At 47.0% G+C, this 22,605-nt stretch overlaps 3 protein-coding genes across 3 annotated transcripts; 2 read left to right on the forward strand and 1 right to left on the reverse strand.

Annotated features, from left to right (window-relative positions):
- Positions 1 to 11,859: 11,859 nt before the first annotated feature.
- Positions 11,860 to 13,113, forward strand: H257_07627 (hypothetical protein; the record flags this gene model as incomplete). Its single annotated transcript, XM_009833214.1, has 2 exons — positions 11,860 to 12,651; positions 12,694 to 13,113. 2 exons carry the CDS (start codon positions 11,860 to 11,862, stop codon positions 13,111 to 13,113), a joined length of 1,212 nt encoding a protein of 403 aa, XP_009831516.1.
- Positions 13,114 to 16,703: 3,590 nt separating this feature from the next.
- Positions 16,704 to 18,288, forward strand: H257_07628 (hypothetical protein). The gene is made up of 4 exons (XM_009833215.1): positions 16,704 to 17,075; positions 17,128 to 17,430; positions 17,729 to 17,907; positions 17,961 to 18,288. Exons 1-4 carry the CDS (start codon positions 16,725 to 16,727, stop codon positions 18,238 to 18,240), a joined length of 1,113 nt encoding a protein of 370 aa, XP_009831517.1. The 5' UTR covers positions 16,704 to 16,724; the 3' UTR covers positions 18,241 to 18,288.
- A 1,544-nt stretch (positions 18,289 to 19,832) lies between these two features.
- H257_07629 (hypothetical protein) lies at positions 19,833 to 21,229 on the reverse strand. The gene is made up of 4 exons (XM_009833216.1): positions 20,839 to 21,229; positions 20,474 to 20,779; positions 20,221 to 20,405; positions 19,833 to 20,162 (listed from the first exon to the last, which is right to left on the reverse strand). The coding sequence occupies exons 1-4, from the start codon at positions 21,220 to 21,222 to the stop codon at positions 19,907 to 19,909; spliced, it is 1,131 nt and encodes a 376-aa protein (XP_009831518.1). The 5' UTR covers positions 21,223 to 21,229; the 3' UTR covers positions 19,833 to 19,906.
- Between the last annotated feature and the right edge of the window lie 1,376 nt (positions 21,230 to 22,605).

The following is a 22,605-nucleotide window of genomic DNA, read 5'->3' on the forward strand; positions in this document are numbered from 1 at the left end:
AAACGTAGGGCAAAAGATTTGGCCTGTTCGTCATTTCTAGCTTTCTTGCACCATACCGTAGTAACGTTTTTGCCTAAATTTGGACTTGTGGGTCATTTTGCCAAATAGCACTCGAATCCATTTATTCAAGTGCAAACTATACTGAGTACTTACTATCCTGTGAATATCTATCGCTATTAATAGCCAATCAGATGAACAACTTCCCTAACGTTAAGGGGAAGTTCCAAGTTCAGGGGAAGTAACAAATATTAATATATACTTCGAAGTATATGGTTTTGCCCAATGCGGAGGAACTGGGCCCAGTCAACCCTTTGGATTGACAGAAATTTACCAAAACGTGATTTGATTGGCTTAGCGAGATATTGAATCCATTAAGAGATTCGTTTCTGCTGATGGCTCCAGTTTGGAATCAATTTGAGAAAACTACTGTACCAATAAGGGGAAGTTCCAAGTAGTTTTCAGAAATAGCATGAGCCAATCAAAATAGATTTTACCTCTTTTTTTGCACGGTATCGAAATAGGCGTCAAGGACCTTTTCTACTTTTGGTATAGTGAGTTGGGTAAAAAATCGCAGAAAAAAGAGGTAAAAAAGGTACAAAACTGTACTTGGAACCACTTTTTCGTTTTCTAAAAATATCCCCCATTGCAACATGCCCCTAGCGTTACTACTGTACAGTACAGTGACGGATCTGTGATCATCGGATGCACTACCCAATAGGACTACAGAGTGCATATTGTGCTTTTCTTTTCACCCAAATTTGGACTCTCGCCAATCGCATTTGACCCAATTTAACCTTGTACAAACTATACAATTCAATGTTTAAGCCACAACAATACAATGGAGGAGGCGGCTCTTCAAGGCAGCACCATGGGGCTACTTGGAATTATTTTGTGGCATTATATTGCTCGAGGAACTATTTCCTGTGGTCCAAATGATCGTTACGGTGTTTTCACTTGATTAAAGTATGCTCTAGGGCTAAAAGCAACTTTGCTTTTGTATTGAACCTCGACAATGCATAAACAACGATTGAAATTAAATTGATTGTACATATTTTAAGGTACTTCGACTTGCGAATTCAATTGATCATTAACGCTACTGTACGTTGACACAGCACAATGATCGGCAGGTCAAGAATCGTACAATCCTTTTTGAGATGGGGAAGCTTATACTTAATGCCCCTGAGAGTACCTCCATGGAGGTTTCCATAACCTTCTGTAGCGTGACAAATCTCTTCACCAGAGTTTTGACAGACATCTCATAAAATGCACATTCAACAGTACCAATGAGTTCCTCGATTGTAGGAGTTCTCTTCTGGTAATGCACGACTTTGAATAGCATTAAAAACCCTTAATCTAAGACGTTTTAGTCTGGGCTATTCGGAGGCTGGTTAAACATGCTGATACGGTTAACACTGTTGGACTGCAAAACATGGCTTGTCAAGCACAGGGCGGGGCAGCATTGCCCTGCTGAATATGCACACCTCGAGAAGGCAAACTTGGGGGAATTTTGCCAGAATTGGAGGCACCACATTGTTAACAACACAGTCGAAATAGACTTGAGGGTCGACAATTTGCGGAGTCACAGCAAGAGTCCATTTTGGGCTGCTGGCATACGTTGGACACACGGTGAAATGCCCACCTTACCGTTGAATTGTACATATTGTCGACAAATTGTCTCCCCTTTGACCCATGCAAGAGAAAATTCATCTCAAAACGTGGGCGCTTGGTTTTGTTGGCGCCTGTCAAGAATGGCTTGACGTGCCTTGATCGCGCCTTGAGCTTTATGGTCGGTCTGGGGTATGCCACTTTGGGCGGTGAGGGGGCGCAGTGTTTGGCGATTTTCTTGGGGTACGGCCTTGATAGTCGCTTCAATTACTTCGGCGGATTGCCGAGCTTTCGACTTAGAATTGCCTACAACAGTAATCCTTTAAAAATGACTAGTTCTCAAAATTCAAAGTTTACGTCCATATAAAATTTTATAGAGGTCATACCTATAATTTTGGCAGCGATGTCGACCATCGGGGCGTCGTGGAGGAGAGTGAGGCGTCCACTTGTCCAGAGTCGAGATATGGTAACCCTGAGGCAATAAAATTTCGAGCCACATCGATACTGCACCGTGTGGTAGCAGGTCGTAGTGTAGGCGTGCGAGAAGCATCTCGTAACCGCCGCGGCGCTTGTTCTCGTGGAGAATTTGTGGGTGGCTTGCTCGGCCCAGGTTTGATGCTGAGTGTGTGGACGTGGGTGATCGCATGTATCAATACTGTAGAAACACAAGGTACAGTCAACTGAGTGTCAAATTGTGTTACGACTATCTGGCGCAAGAATTTGATACCTCAAGCACTTGTTAGCATTTTTCCCGCCTCATAACTTTGAACCACTCACAATGAGTCCAATCAAAGCTGATATCCTGCGCTTTCAAAAGCACCAATCAAAAGTGCTATCCGAGGTGTTTTAGAAAAATTCCGCCAATAAAACGACACTGTAACGATCATTGTTTTGCCCACTGCGGAGGGACAGAACTGTGAATCAGTCAGTACTTCAGATTGGCAGAAACTCACCAGAACGTAACTTGATTGGCTTAGGCGGTTCTTGAATTCATCTCCTTGCAGTGGTAAATCATTCGATTCTACTGGCGGCTCCAGTTTCGAATCGATTTGACAATATGATCAGTTAAAATAGAATCACACAACATGTAAACCCTTTATTCTCTCATGAAATGGTAAAAAATAAATTTAGAGACTAATCGAGCTCTTGAATAAGCCACAGTCAGATTGGCTTTGGACCACATATTGTTTAAGGCTCTAGATCGCGCCCAGTATACCCCAAAACAATCGAGTAACGTTAACAGTGATTAGGTTCAACATTTACAGTAGACTCTACTTCGATTCATTTAGTGGAGTGGGCAGGAAGAAGCTGCAGACACGTGAGGGGATGGAAGAAGAACTCAAAGTATATTAGTTTTGACGGCAGAGAAAAACAGTCAATCCGACTAGACAATGATTGGTCATGACATCTGCGATGTTTCGTGACGAATGTCTGCGCTGTCTGCAACGTGAGGAAAAGCCTCTAACAGTAAAACGCACAAATGATCCTACACAGCTAGCAGAATGCTGCTATCTGACTGCCAGGGCAGTGGGGATGTTCTCTAAAAGAACAGGGTGTTTGACTGCCACCCAATAGCGCCACACACTGTCAACCGGAATCACGTGCCCAGTGTGCAGCAAGAGGCTGGCTTTTAAGCTCAGTGAGCGTAACCACCACTGGTTACACCATCTTCTGTCCGGGACTCAACTCGTCGGATATATCTTTCAGAGGGTCCCTACCAATTGGCCCGTACCGAACGATATGTCGTGAAAAGACTGGATGGATCGAGTAACCACCTGGATGCCGTCACTCCCCCCCCCCCGATGTCGAGCCAACATGCTTCAGAGCGTCCCCCTCGTACGTCGGCTCAGTCACGGGCCAAGTGGCCGGAGTTCTTTCTCCCTGGCTTTCGCCTGAGGGTGCTGAAGGGCGACAGCTGTCTGACGCGTAGTTGACTACACAGAGCGCAGAACATTGTGCCATCTTGGGTATTGATATCCACAACCACGGGTCGTGTATCGGTGTAAACAAGACATAAGTATATTATTCGATGAGGTGGTTCTTGAAATACACCTTTTTTCTATTGACTTGGGACTTTTTTCAACGTTGTTGGCTTGGCGCTCATTCGAAAGGGCGATGTGTCCATTCATTTGGCCTTGTGGCCAATAGACTTGACACGCAGTGTCGCAACACCCTTTGAAATGTACCCTGCTACCAAAGGAAAAGGCTCCACTACCCAACAATGTGCCATGTAGCATTTCGAATCTGCCGTGCTTGAAGTGGAGTTGGATCGAATCTAACATTATATTATCAAATACGCGACGGTATGAAAAAAGCAGATAAAATCATCGAAACTTGCAGCAAACAGCTACATGTCGACGTCCATGTCTTCCATTCGGTCCGCACGACCGTAGAAGTACTCCAGACGAGGGGATACGTTGTATTTCTTGCGTGGCTATGAACATGGCAAGTGTATCGTGAGCGACGACGTCGTACTGGTGTCTGTGGTGCAGCGTTCTCCATTGTTGCACGAAATGCGATTTTGAAAAGTGAAAAAAATGGGCGCGAAGATCACCCAACTGCAACCTTCTAGAATATTCGATCCAACTCCACTTCAAGCACGGCAGATTCGAAATGCTACATGGCACATTGTTGGGTAGTGGAGCCTTTTCCTTTGGTAGCAGGGTACATGTCAAAGGGTGTTGCGACACTGCGTGTCAAGTCTATTGGCCACAAGGCCAATGAATGGACACATCGCCCTTTCGAATGAGCGCCAAGCCAACAACGTTGAAAAAAGTCCCAAGTCAATAGAAAAATGGTGTAGTAACATACGTCAATGTAATTCGTACGCCCTTAGTGTCCAGAGTGGTTCACGATCTGGATGGTGCTCGTATCTCGCCCTTGACCTCGTATAGAGGAATAGCTGTGGTGATGGGATGTCCCATGTCACGACTGCCTGTTTGAACTATGCATAGAAGGATTAGCGCTGCCACGTTGATTAGAGGACGACGCTTAGCATGCTCTTAGCGATCCGAGAGATCGCAGAGTAGCGGTAAAATGTCACTAAACCCGCGGCGCATCAATACAGTTCGCGTTGGCACTGTCTACATGTGCAGACACGGACCTACGACGAAACCCTAGTCTATTGATCGTTGGATGTATCCCATAGCGCGCATGGCCTCCTGCATGTAGCAAGGCAGGGGCTCTTGAGAAACTGACACAGTTGTAGGACGATGCATACCAGGTCTAGTCGGGTGCTGATCATGAGGTTCATGATACTGTCTCCGACCGACCGATGCGTCGTGCCCACCATGGACCGGAGTTCAGCATCGTTCGGAGGATACTCAGACAACCTGATCTTGAACTCCATTGGAGTGAGGGTTGATTTTGTATTCTCCATGCTAAACCTCATGATGTTCGAGTTTGCATATTGGGGCTGATTCATTGCGAGAGATCGAGCAGAACGATCTCGAACCAATGTAAATCCGAGAATAAACTTGAGTACCCAAATGTCGTGCATCTGAGAGTGCACCCTTGTTTCACAGATTGCATCATGTCCCTTAGGGAGCCATGAGGACCAGTTCGACACCATCGACGCCGATTGGCACGGTTGTTGGACAACGATCGACGACGTTTGGACGTCGTAGTTGTGGATAACTTCCGTGGTGGTTGGCGGTTGGCGAAATTGATGCCTCCCCAAGGGCCATTGGAGTAGTGTCTAGTACGTCTAGTACGACACGTACTTGCCAAACTGCGTACACCGAACCACAAACTAGAGCCTCCCCAAGTGTGGGTTGAGGTGTGGTGGTCATCGCCTCCGAAACGGTGAAGGCGCAGGTGTGACCGCCTCCCCAAATGAAGGCCGAGGTATCGCCCATCAATCCCAGGCGTGAAGGCATACATGAGCACAAGGTTTGTGTCTCCATATTGAGTAGCTTGAACCCTCGAGAAGTGTCAGGTGAGCCATTGTACGTACACAAAATGCCTCGGATGCAGCTTGTTCACACGCATGGATGTGCTACAAGGGTGTAAGGCATGCACCCAAGACACGTAGTCGTCGTAGTCTACATGGTATTGATTGCACAGACGATTCGGCGTGTCCCCCACTAATTGTGGTTGACGCAGGGTATTCGTGAGGAACACTGAACAAAATATATCTTCACCTACAACAAGTGTGGTAAATACCATGCAGTGACATGGTGCGAGAAACGACGGTGATCGTGGAGAGCTTCCACTCGGTTGGAGTGATGGAGACGACACCTATCCATGTGTAGGGCACGTCCAACAAATGATCTGGATGTTATAACCGTCCTTCAGATAAATGATGTTCGGTCGCCGATGGCGCCAGCGACGTCAAGTCGAACTGTGCCACACCCGAAAAACTTGGAGTTGGTGGCCATCGGCTGCACCAGCTATATTACGGACTAGTGTCCTCTAAAAACAGCGAAAGTACGATTTATACGTGTTTTGTCGGTCGACTTGTGAAGTCCCGAAAAATGCAACATTCGAATGTTGTTCATTGCTAACCTGTCGAGGTATAAATGCCGACATGTGTGCGTGAAGACATCAATAAATAGTCTAGTCACGTTGGCGCATGTATTCTGAAACACTAACGTTGGGTTTGAGTCGCGACATTCGCTTGTTCTGAGGTTGCTATGGGGCGCAGCCTGAGACAGTATGCGAGGCGCGTCGACTGTGGTAGTGGCAGCGAATTGCGCACAAAGTCACGTTGGTTTTCACGGCAGTAGCCGTGGTATTCTACGCAGAAAAAATGTCGCGGAATATATATACGTCGGTAGTCGTTTAGAAAGACCTAGAAGTCTTCACAGACGTAGTCGCCGCGAAAATCTACGCAAAACTCATCGCGAAATATATGGTGATAATACCTTTTGCTGACGTAAACGGCACAGAGTTGTCCTCGTGGACTTGTCGCATTCGTTGTCTACGCGATAAATCTTGTCGCGGAAATAGTCGACTTAAGTGCTGATTGCAGTAGTCGACACTCTAGTAATCGTTGCGGAGTACCAACGCGGTATTTGACTTCGCAGTATACTTCGTGATCGATATCACGGTAAACATCGCATAGTAGTCGACACGATTCTTGTCTTTGCGGAGTAATTGACGAGGCATTTTTCGTCGCGTTCTACTTCGTGATCAACATCACGGTAATGTTTAGTCGACGCGGTCGTAGGTTTCGCGGTATACTTCGTGAATGATGTCGCGGTATTCTTCGCAAAGTAATAACGCGGTTCGTGTCTTCACGGGGCAGTCGTCGCGGCCCACTTTGTCATCGTGAGCACAATAGCCTTCACGGAATCTACAATGTGTTGAAAACATTGATCATCACGATAGTCATACAATATGTGGTGCACGTCATCTAAAACTTCCAACTGGCCAAATCAAATTGTGGAGGTTTTATTATTTAACGTACATTAATTGTACGTTAAACCCAAAGCTAAATACGTTAAATACCTATTTCATGCGTTATATCACTGGAGTGGGAGGTTAAAGATCCCAACTGCCTCCAGATATTATATACGGATAAGAGCATATATACAAAAATCAAGATACATGTCAGCGGCCACCCCTATGGCCAAATATCCAAACGCCCATGTAAAATGCCGCTAGGTTAAATATCTATTTCAGGACCAATTCATCACCAAATTTGAATCTGAGACGTAGAATTTCTTCACCTCATTGAGATCAATCGATTCTACGTCTCAATTTGCTGAAATTTTGAGTAATGAATATGAAATAGAAGTCAGAAAATTTTGTGAAAAGTTGGTAGTTTATAGATGACGCGCACCATAGTACTAGGTATCTTCACAACATTCATCGCGGTGTTATTTTTGGTCAACGCAGTCGTCTTTCACGCAGTCTACTTCGTGATCGATGTCACGATAGGGGTAATCGCCAACATCTGAGCAAAACTTTGACAACAAGTGAAAACTTTGACAATATGTGATGAAGTACTTCGTACTAGGCGTGCTTAACAAGGACAAAAGTGATGATGGTATTTATTGTAACGTTAATTAACGTCATTAATCAATGTAGTAAAGACAAACCAACGGCGGATGGAAAGCAATGTGAGGTGCCCGACGAGCGCAATGGAGACATGACGAAGGCACTTCCCGAGTGAAACGCCATTCCCCTTTCAATATTGAGTTTGGTTACTTAGGGCCTGTTCTAAGTAGATGTTTAAAGACGTGGCCCCAAGTATTGTGGATTCGGTACAATTTCCAGACCCCGTCAAATCGAATCTCGCCACCGAATCGAATCACGAATCGACGCTATTGGCTAATCCATTTTTGAGTGGCATTGATAGACTCCTACCGAAAGGACAAGTATAGCGACGGTGAGGCGTGCAGGAGGCGGTGGCACCAGAGTAAAGGTTCCAAGGGGAATGGGTTAGTGTGATTGGGGAAATACACCTTGAGGCAGACTGTGTCCCAGGTGATTCCAACGTAGAAGGGAAAGTCGGTGGTCATTGTGGGAGGCGTGGGGTTGGCTGGTAGTCTTTGAGTTGGATGTTATCTTTGATCAGCGGGATAGGCGGTGGTCGCGCTTTGGGATGGAGACCAGTTTGGTGCTTGAAAAGGTGATAGGCGACACATTTGTCATAGGAAAGTTGATGAAAGGCGTCGGCGGTAATGTTGGCCATTTGACCGAAGGCAACGTCATGTATTGGACCCCAGCGGTCTTCTTCATCGGAGGAGTAATAAGGGCGCGCAGCACGAGGAGGCAGGGGTTCACTGTAGGTGCCACCACGATGGTTGAGGCGTACGGGTAACTGTCGTGAATCAACGTAATCGGCAGGCGTGGGACGTCGTGTAGTGAGTTTGTTAGAGTTGACAGGCGTACACGGATGATGAATACGATAGGCGGGGAGTGGGGGCAGCAGAGAGTCATCCACCGTGGAAGAGACGGGTGGAAGTGGTATATAGTTTTGTTGAGGTGGAAACTGTGGTCGAACGATGAGTGCTGTGGAGGTAGTCCAAGTGTGGGCGTTAGGCGTGGAGGAAGGTGGAGGACGTGCGTGTTGTTGTGGTTTTGATGCCTTGGTAGTGGATGATGGAGGATTGGGATTTGATTGGGATTGGGAAGGTGTTGACATTTCGCAGGCGATGCTGATGTAGAGCGCCGAAAAAAGGCGGAAGAAGGATGAAAGGTTTGAGACGTGTTCCATCGAGCAGATGGGCGTGATGGAGAAGCGCGACGTTTAGGAGGCGATGAAAGAGCACGACGGGTGGCTGACGAAATGCGAGGATAGGCAGAGGATGGAGGTGATATGGGGCGGCTACGACGGAGTGGGTGGTAAATGATGGGGTAGAAAGGTGTGGATGAGCTCGAGAAGAGCGGCCGGAGGAACGACCTCGCTGTGAGGAACGTGAAGGCGATCAACGAGTAGTAGTTCGGGGAGGCGGTCGAGAGTCATCACGATGGCGCTTGGGATAGCTGCTGTTGGGACCCTGGTCGTTCCCATGGTTGTTGTCGTAGTCGTCGTGATCGCGGCGATGATGCTGCGTATGATCGTCAATGATTTTGCCAGACGACGCGCGTTTCCGACGGCAGTGTGTGTCAACAACGTGCTTGGGAACGCCGGCCTGAATGCGATTTCGACTGTCATCATCGCGCATGGTGCGGCAGTCAGGAAGGCGGTGTTCAGGCGAGCCACAATAGAAGCAGGAATTGAAAGGATAGTTGTGATAATTTGAGTGTGCCCAACGTGGCAGTGACTCATAAGAAGGGGCAGCAGCAACGGTATAAGTAGGAGGAGGTTGGGTAGTGGAAGGCGTAGCATACAAGGCGGTTGGAGGCGTAGTGTAGGTGGCAGCAGCAGCAACTTGGCGTCGACGGGATTCGGAGTCACCGGAGCCTTGATCCGAGAGGATGAGTTTGCGGCGAGAGGCGATGTTTAGAGTGTGGCGAATAGTAGCCTTGATAGCAGTAGGCGTGCATTCAGAGCCATCCTCGCGCGCCTTGAATTGGAGCTGGCAAACGGCGTCCCACACGTCTTTGTTGGCAACAAAGGCGTTAGAATAGAAGAGAATTCGAAAGAGCTCAAACGTTTTCACATGACCTTCGCGAGCCGTGAGAGCGTCGGCGTTCGCGGGGAGAGTTGCCGTTTCTATCGAATTGATCTGATCGCCGAGAGTAGTGAAGAGGGTAACGGCATTAATGTCCTTACTATACTTGAGTTGGGTGAGACTCGCAAACAAGATCATGGGGTCGCGGGTGCCGGCTTCATTGCGCGCCATAAGAGCGGCCCAGAGAGTGAAGAGAGAGGCGTGCGAACTGATGACTTGTTGGAGGATAGGCGTGAGGGAGTTGAAAAGAAATGCCTTAGCTTGGACGCGTAGGGCAGCGAGAGACTCCGCGATATACTCATCCAGAAACTTGCGCGTGAAGTCTTGTTCGAGGCGTTTCACCGTTGCAAGGCGCTGTTCCAAGGCGTCACCAGCATAACCGTCGGTGGAGTACTTCGCATCATTTCGTATCTTGTCAACCTGGACTTTGGCCTGGCTGATGGTGTAGGCGTCAGTTTCGATACGCGTGGGGCAGTAGGTCTCGTTGGTGTAGAGAGAGAAGAATTTGCGGTCACGGCCACTTCTTCAAACGTGGTGCGCCACGCAGCATAGAACTTGTAGGCGTCGTCGAGAAGAATGCCGGAGTAGGCGGTAATGGTCGAAGCAGGGGGGCTCATAAACTGTCACGAAGTAGGAAACAGGAGATACGCGAGGGTGATATGCGTGTACCGGTAGCAACTTTGCGCAGAGTGTCCAAGACAAACCAAATGTGTGGGACAGATGAAAACGAAAAGTGATATTCAGTCGTTTACAAACTATCTAGCTTCGTTCCTATTGGCTAAAACTCAGCCAAAGGGAAACACTGACTTGTGAGAATCAGCGCTCTTTTCCTTGTGCTAGAGCCGTGATTGGATGACCAATCACTAGGGTAGGGTAGCGACATGAAGAATATACATAACATGCAAGTATAAAGCGGTCAGTGTCTCGGCCTGTCAGAGTTGATAAACTAGGCGATAGAGTTTGTGAGACTTGATATGCGAGGACAACAGGCGTGAACACAGGCGAGGGAAAAGCACCACTTGACAGTTTCTAAACAAAGTTTCGAGACCGAATTTCTTATTTATTCTGGGTCCATCTACTTTGTTACTTCGTTGTTTTTACTTGCACTTCCATTCGTTATTACCGGTAGGTGCAGCAGCTATACGATAAATAGGCTAAATTTACATATTAGACAGATTTCGGAAGCACTGCCGTAGACTTCCCACGCACAGAAATTTTAATGCACGGGAAATATATGGCAGACCCAACTCATGATTTCGACAAAACTTATTTGCATTTACCACATCCGCATGAGGAACGATATCTGTATGCTTGCAAGTGTGGCGGCGAATCCACACCGCACATAGTTCCCTGTTGTTGCATATGCGTAAGCTTACTCATGTGGCCCCATTACCACAACTGGCATCAAGAAGGGGTCTTGTCACACACCTCATGGGTCCACAACTTTACTATCACTATGATACCGGTTTTTGCGTGCCACGTTGAGCAAGGGAGTGGCTTTACGACACCTTACGAAACCGCTTGGTGATTTTAGTTCATGATTAGAGGGGCGCAACTGCGTATGCCACCATGTCCACTTATTTGCACATGCGGATGATAATTGTGAGTTTTCTGTACGCTTCATGCGCCTACAGGCGAAACATCGAAGCCCCATATTCAAATCGTAGGAGTGCGGGCAGGACATCGAACCAAGGCAATTACGCCGACAGCTGGAGAAGGTTCAGGATAACTGGCTGAATGAATAAGACAAGATAAGATGCACGTAATCGCTCCACCTGAACTCTTGGAATGGCCCACCTTACAGTAGCGTGGAAAAGGCTGGACACCAGGCCACGTCGGGTTATGCAAGGTGACGAAGTGTGCATTAGGCCCCTAAACCAGATAATAATAAAACAATTAAATACGCATATGTTTCGGCGATACATATACAATACTACAGTTTTACTGACCAATTCACCAGACACATCAATCCAAGTTTACATCAGTGAAATTTGTGAGCAATGGCTAAAAATCTAAAAAATATTCAGACAGTGCCACAATGACAAATCCATTGGATGAAACGCAAGCCACATCAATTATAAGAATGGTAGACGTCAGCTAATAGATTATGATTGTCCCTCGCCAAATCGTCCAAGGCGCGAAAACTCAAATCATAAATACAATCCTCCTTCACTTTCAATTGTTCACCATGGTTCTCAATATCGCCGCGATGCTCACACGCTTGGAAGACCAAGCAACCTCCGACCGCGTCTTCCTCGACCAGTGCCTTGACGACTACCCCGGGATCGCTGAACACCAAGACAACATCCCCGATTCGTCATGTCCGGTCCTGGAGAGAGTCAGCAACGACTCCGGCGAAGAAAGCGTACGAGAAGAAAGCGTACGAGTCATGACGAACTTTACCCGGCGTGAGTTTGACGTGCTGTGGGCCGTGGCGGAGCTCCCACTCAAGGCGCGTTGGAACGACGGCCGCGGATCCAAATCGAACACAACACCAATGGACGCCCTCTTCGTGACATTGACAGTGCTTAAGCACTACGACACTTGGGAGAAGCACGCGTTGGACTTTGGGTTCAAAGCGCCCACGTTCCAAAAGCTGATTCTCCGAGTTGTCGAGGTGGTGATGCCTGTCTTCTACACTGAGTTCGTCAAGATGCCCAAGATGTCGGAGTTGCGCGCACAAGACCACACGTTTGCAAACTACCCCTACGCCCTCTATGCCACAGACGTCAAGTTCCAGCCCACCGAGCGACCGGCCGGACGCCATGGCGAAGCCAAGCCGTACTTTAGTGCGAGGCATACGTTGTACGGCTTGAAGATTGAAGCATCCGTCTCCCCCCAAGGCCTTCTTGTGGACATGAGCGAAGGCCACCGTGGAGCCGTTGCGGATCTGACCATCATGCGGTCTCGCATGGATCAGCACGTTGGAGCCCTGGCCAAGTCGGATAACGAGCTTAGCATCTTGGATCATGGGGAGAAAGTGGACACTTACCGAGGAATGTGAGCGCTTCTCCGTGACAAGGGGTACTACGGCGCTTCGGTGGACGTCCGTGCAATTCACCCCAAGAAGAACCCGCCGCGTGGCATCTTGGACCCTGATGACGTCGTGCGGAATCGTCGTCGTTGTGTTGTGGTCGAAAACTTTTTCGGTCGTGTCTGCAGCCTGCGGAAGGTATCTTATGCTACTTTCACATGGAGTACCAAGTTCTATGATGAGATTCAGCGTCTCACGTTTGCATTGACGAACTTCCATGTATCGTTGATGCCTCTGCGGGAAGCGGACAGACACTGGTACCGCTCTGTGCTTGCGCGCTATGAGTCTATGGTCCATGCTACGGCCGCGAAGTGTGCGAAAAGTCAGCGGAAGTCGCGTCTTCGTCGCATGCAACGAATTGCGTTGAGTCGTGGTCGTAACCACTCTCATGTTTTCACGTCTCAGTAATTGTCTACTCCAGAAGTTTTTACCTATAAGTACTTCAAGTATAAAGTTGTGAATACAACAGCGGACAGTTTGCTTTGAGTACAGTATTAAGATAGTAAACAGCTAGATAACATGCATGATATATACGTGCTAATACCCTTAAACGAGCAGGTAAGAGGGTTTAACATGCATATTAAAAAGATATAAGGGTTTTAGACGGGTAACGTTTTGGACGCTTTTTACCCGATTACCCTTGTTTTAATCCATTTTATACCTAAAAACCACGGTTTTTGCTGTGTTTAACGTGATTCGCATCCATTTGAAACTCATTTCTTATTCATCGTCCAGGCGTACTTTTATTCCAACAACTGGAACCACGATGCAAATACCCGAAATGCTCCCCGCTACTGTACATCAGATTGTGGCCGATTTCGGAAATTTGGTGACACTTCGGAAATATACCTACCTCTGTACATTCAGTTCACATTGTCAGTCGCGACATGGATGTTGCTGTGCAACTTCTTCGTCAATAATTGTTTCAGTGAGACTCTTTGAATAATCCTGGTCCACCTATCTTTTCACGATAGAAGTGACGAACTCGTTTTGCAACCTATTATTAACGTTATGCCCGACTGGTTGAAATCCACGATTTACACCCTCGCGGCTGTCGACTACTGTAAGCCAAAGACGGTGCCCTTTGCCGTACAAATGGCCGATTCTACGGCATCCCACATAAAATGTGACAGTTCCCGTAAACTCGATAAATTTTAAGGAGGTAAGTTGACGCGGCGAATGCACGGGAACATCTGTCTATTGTCGGTTAACCCGCTAGGATGGACGAGATTTCCCAACAGGATTAGCCAATTGCAGGTTAACCCGCTAGGATGGACGAGATTTCCCACCAGGATTAGCCAATTGCTGTAAATCATATTATACACGATTTACGAAACAAACACGAAACTAAATGTATGGAGTCACGAAAAAATTTTGTTTCGTAAACCAGTTATATCCAGTTATATCCAATGCAGGCAATCTTGAAGTTTGTATGATTTCTTTGTATCCAAGATATAAGCTGATTCACGAAACAAACACGAAATCAAGCTACTATGAACATACTAGTAGTAGAGCAAGTAGAAGGATTCACATAAAAAACGATGGGTCGCCGTGCACATACCACGAGCGTTACAGCTGACGATGTCATCGCACTACGAGTAGTAGAGGACACCAGGTCCCAATACGACTCTATCATAACGCGGTTCACACGCTGGCTTGAACGCGAGCACCCACTACACGTCGCAGCCGGAAAGCTCATACTCCCAGTGTCCCTCGGACTCTGCAAGCTGATGTTCTCGTATGCGTCGGTAAAGCGCACGACAGTGGGGTGTGAGGTCATACCAAGGAAGTTTAACTCAGTTTCGACAATCAATCGCGCGAAGAGTGCAATCATGTTCCTTCATCGTGAAGAAGACGTCGACATGACTGATGATATGGCTGCCATGATGAAAGGTATTAATAATATTGAAATTAGTATGTGTTACATGGTGAAGTATTGTAGACTATGTGTCTGGATACAAAAGAAATTTGCAAAGCTTAAGGATAGCGGTGAAGTCCCGATGACAGAAGGAAAAGCACCACTTTCTTTTAAAGGTAGATATTGTGATTTACACTACTGTTTGGGTACAACGCCAAAGAACGCTTTTCGGCATGGTTACACAACACGTGTGCATTGCACGAGGACGACATTGTGGCCATGGGCTTATCCATCTCAGACGTCGGCACGCATTCCTTCCGCAAAGGTGTAGCAAGCACGTTATCGAACACTCCGGGTGGTCCACAAGCCGTCTCCGTTTGGTTACGCGCTGGATGGAGCCTCGGGAGTGTGCAAGGTCGTTACATATTTGAAGGCTCCGGCGGCGACCAATTTGTCGGCCGCGCTGCTACCGGTAAAACGTTGTTGTAATAACTTCAATGAAATGCGTTATATTATTTGACCTAAAAATTATCTCCATTTTCTAACATTAATAATTAATTTCTAGGGTTGGATGTAAATGGCGTTGAATTTGGATCCCTGCCGCCACACTTCGGCACCACGGTGGTGCTACCCAGCACACAATGGGGGTCTATTTTACCTGGCTATGCATCACACTACCCGCAATCATTCCGAACGGCTATTCCATTTCTTTTGGCGTCGCTGGTATTCCATCAAAAGTGGTTGAAATCAACGTTGAGTCCAAAGCACCCCTTGTTCATGTCAGCTGTGTGGTCGTCGGGCTTGTTGCCATTACTTGTGACCGAGTTACACCATGGTAATCTTCACTGTCCTGCTAGTAGCATGGTCGCGTCTGGCATCCCCCCCCATGTTCCAATGTATCAACAACTCCACGAAGTTGTTTCCACCCTTGGCGCGGTTCGAACTAACCTGATTGTGGGATTTGCTGACATCCCTCGCCAAATTACCAACGCTATCGACACTAGTCAATTAGTGGTACCCCCAGCCCCACTCACGATGGATGGATTACGGGGGTCATTAATTCAATTCGGCGACAGTCTTGTTCGTCAAATTTCTAAACCACAGCCGTCGTTAACTATTCCAACCCCGACGACGACGTCAGTGAATGACCCTCTCGATATTCCGACCCAACGACGAAGTTGACCCTCGCGCTACCGTGACCCCGATGACGACGTCAGTGCTTGAGTCCCTGGTTGATCCCATTATACCTACGAGCAATCATCGGTCTATCCAAAGTGTGAATTGTCCATCTGGAAAAGTGTACGACATGTGGAACAATTTTTGGAGCGGTAATTTTGAGACTAACACTCCATCGCTACGAACATTACGCTCGAGTGACTTTGCCACCCAAAGAGGCCGAACCAACCAACCACTCCAAAGTGAAAAAAGTCATGTCTTCAATTATGCGCCATGAGCCTGCCTGACCGGAACAAGGTGTTTGAAGATTGTTACGGCTCCTTGTGCGAAAAGCTCTTTGACGAACACGATCTAACACTCCTGAGCCGCCGTAGAGCAACAGAATTGAGCTACAACACGATATACGATGCCATAAGAAAACAATAAATGCATGCATCTTTACAATCAAAATTCGCCACAACCACATGATATCACAACTTACCTTTGTTCGTGAATGGTTGATAGACGATAGTTGAGCACTGATGCCTACGTATTACATGCACGTGATGGGTTTGAAGTAGCAATGGATGAATTGCAAATGTACCTGCGATCGCAGCGACTGCAACGAGACTTGCGCGAGTTGGTGCCGACGTTGTGCTACCAAGCTATCCTAGATTGGCACATATGGTCATGTCCAGATGTGAGTTGAATACGTACACTGCATGCTGGCGTATGATGGATGTGGCCTTCGTCATGGTGATTCACCTGGCCAGTGAGGCAGGTATTCGAACGGAGACTCTGGCACTTGGGTGAATTTGCGTCCTGAGGAAATTCTACAAATCGTTTAGTACTACTACTAGTAGGTGTTTCGTGAATACCCAAATAAAAGGTAGTATTTGCCCCACTCCAATTTCGAATCGACAATACAATAAATAGTATTAATGCAATGTTTGCTCCTCGTGTAGGTCAGATTGCTGCATCCGTTGTTGGATAAACTCGAATCAAGATGCCGTCGGACGCTGGCGCAACCACGCGGGCCCTGTCGGACAAAACACTCGCTCGGCGTCGATACTTTCGAGAGAAGCAGCGTGAGTATCGTCGGAAGTTGAATATTGATGGGGCGGTCATCGAAGCAGAAGTTGTACACCTTCAGTCGGTCCGTGATGGCCTTCAAGCCATGAGTCTGCCGTCGGTGCGTGAAGCTAGCGATGGTCCGTTGTCGTGGTGTTCCATTGCCATGGTGTTCAAAACTGAAGCCCGTCGTGTCTTGACGGACCGCCAGTCACTGGTCACTCAAACGGAACAGTACCGAACCCTCATGACGTCTATGCAGCGCTTTGTCATGATGAACATTCCGGTAATGTGTGTTCACCTTCCGTCGTCATATGAATGTGCGTTTATGCATATAGCCGCCCATATCCCGCAGAAATGCATGGCACAACGCGACATTGGTGGCCGAGCCGAGTGCTCGAAGCCTGGGCAAGGAGTGGCTCACGCAGCAAATGTACCACAACATGCACGAGGCGTTCGCGTTATTTCCTGCCGTGGGCAATGCCGAGGAGTTTTGCCAATATGACGTGCAACCGTCCGAGGACGGCGGTCCAATCGTGTCCACGGAAACAGTACAGTGCACGTGGCCAGGCACGGTGCAAATGTTCCGACGCTTTGTCGAGTCCAACATGCGCGCTGTGATTTTCAGGGACCCCCAAGAGGTACGGCTGTATGTATATTCTCTCTCATGAACGTACTTTTAACGACTCTTCGTATTGTTTTTTACCCAAAATTTGGACGATTTTTCGATGGAATGTTCTGTATGTCAAAATTGTATCCGTATCACACTAATTGAAGTCACACACTAATTTCACATCGGCGATGGTGTGCTGCAATCGGATTGGCTACATACTTCTGTGTCTATGTTTGGGTTGGGTCGATGATTCCTTCTCCTTGTGTCGGTCCAGTTTAGAGTAAACACAACCATATCTCATAGTATGTGTGATGCGGTTTGAATAGGTGGTCGAAGAGCGCACGGCCAACACGCGCCTCTTCCACTCGGTCACAACCAAAGGCACGTTCGTGAACTCGCTGCAAGGCCATTTTGTCGAAGCCGACCGGTTCATCATGGTCATGCGCCAAGTCGAACACGACGAAGTGCATCTGTGTGACCCCCTGCGCAGGCAGCGGCACTACCGGTCGTGGTGGGTGACTAGTGTACGAAAAGAGTGTTGCTATACGATGGTTGTAGGATAGAGGTACGGCAGGAATCCACCTCGCACATCTTGATGCGCTTTGTCAGTCATTCGTCCCACGCATTTCGACCCGCCAACGGATATGTGAGCATCGACGAGCTCGCGGCGCTGTGCGGCATCGATGTGACGGGCATCGAAGACGACGACGAGAAGGCCGCGTACGTACGCCTCGAGCTCATCCGACGGGGAAATGCCGATTTCGAACCGTGGCGAAACTGGTTCATGGGCTTGATGATGCAAGCGTCGTTGCAACAGCCAGCACCACGCGCCAACTAACTAATAATGATCCCGGTGGATGATATTACAAGCAGAATGTGCCCGCCGTTTTTTTCTTGTTATAGTATTGTGCCTTTCAGTCAAATATGTCTATATTTTGGGGGATAGATGAAATCGCCGACATATCGAGCAAAGGAGTATGATTGGCTATAAATAATGAAGGTTGAAATATGATTGGCTCAAAATATTGATTGATGATGCATTGAAGTCTCAAAGATAACTCTTCACTGTCAACTTAGTTTTATATGAAATTCACCGAATCGAATGACGAATCCACGCTATTGGCTAATCCATTTTTGAGTGGATTTGATTGGCTCTTGCAGAAAGGCAAAAATAGATTCAACCAATCAGAACTCCGGCATGATTCAATACTTCTCCCTGTCGGTCCAGTTTAGAATAAACACAACCATATCTGATAGTATGTGATGCTGTTTGAATAGGTCCCCCAAAATTGGCAAATTTGGGCAATTGTACGTAGCTACGTAGTACTAGTAGTAATACTATTGCCACGGAGTACTGTAACGTTACTATTAATACATACAGTATAGTGACGGATCTCGGGCGAATTGTAAGGCCTGTCATGAACAATTTCCTCATTAAAACAGCTCCACAGTTGTTTTCACCCGAAATACTGTTTCAATGAAAAAATTATACAATCCGAAACACTTTTTCGCCTGTAGCCCTGTAACTAGGACTCGGTCCAGTACCCCCGATAAGTACAAACGATGCGAAATCCCCGGCGTTACCTGCATCGCCAGTGGTTAGCTATCGCTACGACTTAGATGCACTTGACCCCTAAGTTAGTAAGGGCCCGTCTGGATGCCACCCACCAATATTATGGGATATTGGAATATTGAATAAAAAACATTTTTCGACATTCCAGGAAATTCTTGGGTTTTAAGATCCAAGAATGATTTTGGGTGGTGTGTCTGGATGCCATAGAATTAACTATAAAGTTCGGAAATGAACAGCCAATCAGAGGATAGCGCAGAGCCGCAGAGGACTTCGCCCACCCAGAGAGGACCACTGAGGATGGACGTCCTCTTTCGTGTCTTGTGGACGAAGGCGAGGTAGTGGTACTCCATCTGTCTGGCGAAGAGTTCCTTGGCCAGGCGGCGGCGGATGAGCCATCGACGTAGGAAGGCAATCACGATGGCCTTTCTCATTCCGAAATGCCCAGTCAATTCAACTATCAATATCGTCAAAATATTCTACTCATGAGTAGAATATTATTTCTTGTGGTTTTCACGATATTTCTGATAAAATTATGGAATATAACTTGGTCAAGAAATGGCATCCAGACACGCCAAATTGAAGTCGCTGAGATTCTTGAATATTTTGCAAAATTATCGCGATATTTCTCAATAAAAGTGGTACTAGTATCCAGACGGGCCGTAAGAGTTTACTAATTCCGACATAAAGATGCAATTTTTAGTGGTTTCTGAGAAAAACACAGTGTGACTGTTCATGAGGGAATTGTACGCTTTTAAACCCTCAAGCTTGTGGATGACTTGTTGGTGAAGTGAAAATTATATTGAGTACGTCAAAGGGATGCCACCTGCATTACATGACGCATTGAATAGTCTTAAGGGCCAAGGCTTTACATCACGCTCGTTCATTCGTGGTTATCAATGGACGTGTACTAGTGTGAGGTGTCGTGCTACTACTATTGCGACGACGCCTGCATTAAGCTCGTGAACCGTTGTCGCCAAGGCACGAAATACGCATTGCCCAATCGGATCAGTTCGCGCCGAACGTACTCGTCCTTCTGGTCGTCGTCTTCGATGCCCGTCACATCGATGCCTCCCAACGCCGCTAGCTCGTCCGAGCTGACAAACCCGTCGTGGGCTCGAAACGACCGAGACACATGACTGACTAACCGCATTAAGATATGCGTGGGCGACACCTGTCGCACCTCGATCCTATGACGTGGCATCACCAAACAACATCTCGCTCCAAGTGCTAGAAGTTCATTCTTACCACGATCGGTAGTGCCGCTGCCTCAGCAGGGGGTGGCACGCATGGGCTTCGTCGTGTTCGACTTGCCGAAAGACCACGATGAACCGATCTGCTTCGACGAAGTGGCCTTGGAGCGAGTTTACGAACGCGCCGTCGGCCGTAGTGGTGCAAAACAGTCGCGTATTGGCCGTGCACTCTTCGACTGCCTAATACATCACGTATGAGTGGACAAGTTCATATCAGAATACAGGTCGACACACAAACATAGTCTTGCCTTTTGGGGTTCTTTAAACATAACTTCGCGCATGCTGTTGGATTCCATGAATCGTCGAAACGATGCTAGCGTTCCTGGCAAGATGCACTGTATCCTTTCCAAGCCCACAAAGGACTCGTCTTCGTCCGACGCTTCCAAGTCAAATTGGAAAAACTCCTCGTCATTCCTCACGGCAGGAAGCAACGCCAACGGCTCGCGCATGTTGTGGTACATTTGCTGCGTGAGCCACTCCTTGGCCAGGTTTCGAGCTCTCGGGTCGGCCACCAACGTCGCACTGTGCCACGCATTGCTGCGGGACATCGGCGGCTACATGCACAGACGCAATGATCTCACTCGCCTGCCTCTATAGAAGGGTGAAAACGCACCGGAATGTTCATCACGACAAAGCGTTGCATGGCCTTTGTGAGGGATTGATACTCTTGCGTTTGAGTAATCAGTGGCTGGCGGTCTGTCAAAACCTGAAGGGCTTCTCTTTTGAACACGGTGGCTATGGAATACCAGGACAATGGACCGTCGCTAGCTTCACGCGGTGCCACTGACGGAGGCATGCTGGCTTGAAGGCCGTCCCGAATCGATTGAAGGTGCTCGAACTGTGCTTTGACAATCGCCACGTCAGCATTCAACTTGTGGCGATAAATGCGCTGCTTCTCTCGAAAGTATCGACGCCGAGCGAGTGTGTTGTCGACAATCGTCAGGAACGTGTCCGTGCTGCTGGCGTCGGTCGCGTGCGTGCTCCTTATCGATGCCATTCTGGATTTACAGTTAGTCCACCGATGTGATTGGTGCAATCTGACCTACACATGGAGCAAACATTAGTACCTAAAATCCCTTGTTTTCTGTACAAGTATTGTGGTATACAGTGATCATCCATACTATTAATACTTCGAAGTAGTACCTTGAATGGCTTGGTCAGCAATACTCCATGTCGCAGACCAGCCCCTAACCAGCCCCTTAAGGGCTGTTAGGGGCTGGTCTGTGAAAAACCCAAGGTGATTCATGTAATTCCCGGCCAGCAAATGGCCAATCACAAACATCCATGGACGATGATAGGACAAAATTACGTACTCTTGTATCACATACTTGTAAGATTTACTAGTAATATTCTGCGTGTCCGACATGTAATACAGTTTTTTATATTAGTTGCATTTCTAAATTTAATTACTTGAATACTTTATACATATCATTATTAAGAGGTTCTGAGGATTTTGTCACCCACATCAGGTATACATTATTCAAGTGACTTACTGCTGGAAATTAAATTCACACAGGGAAATTTCAATTTTAGAAATTCGACGAGCAAATTGACCATGCGATACAAAGGATGGGACCTGCATAAAGTTATAAAGCTCGTCACGAACTTCAAAATGCATGCTTTCGCAGCCTCATCGGATGAATGGGTGACGAGTTATGGCACTCAGACAAGTAGGCCAAGCTGGTCGGGAATTACATGAATCACGGAGGATGAGGAGAAGGTCGGGATCTATGAAGAGGTTTGCTAAACTTGATATTTCACTGATCTTTTTGTAGACATAGTATAGGGCAGAGGTTGGGAAAGAGTTATTTTTGTTGGAATATATTCATTTACTTCGAAGTAAAAGTATAAAATAAATTATTCTGAAATTCTTTCAAAAGAATAAATAATTCGTTTGCACTTCGAGAGAGAATAAGTATTGACCAGGATCTCTACAAAAAAATAAGTATTGATTTTTGGAGAATTATTCTCATTGTCACAGCAACAGAGAGCTCTGAGTGTCCTCTCTCCAATGAGCCGATCAAATTTGATTATTTCGAATTCCAAAGGGCGACACCACGTTTCCAATTTACCTTGTGAATTTAATAGGTCACACAGTCATAAACGCAAGTGTTTCCGAATAGATGCCGTCGTCTCCAAAGGTCTCTCCGACTGAAGAAGAATCGAACTTGCTGATAAAGAATGGAGTCAACAATTGAATACATTGCTTATGACGATCTATGTCGGAAGAGATCAATGACTTCCATATTTTGGAATTGATGCAGATACTGATCAAGTCCGAAGAATATGTCAGGAACACATATAATGAACAAAATTTAATTTATACTTGATGTTTGTATGCAAAATTTAATTTATACTTGATGTTTGTATGCAAAAACGT

Source organism: Aphanomyces astaci (genome assembly GCF_000520075.1).
Source record: "Aphanomyces astaci strain APO3 unplaced genomic scaffold supercont1.16, whole genome shotgun sequence".
Classification (NCBI taxonomy): Eukaryota; Oomycota; class Saprolegniomycetes; order Saprolegniales; family Verrucalvaceae; genus Aphanomyces; species Aphanomyces astaci.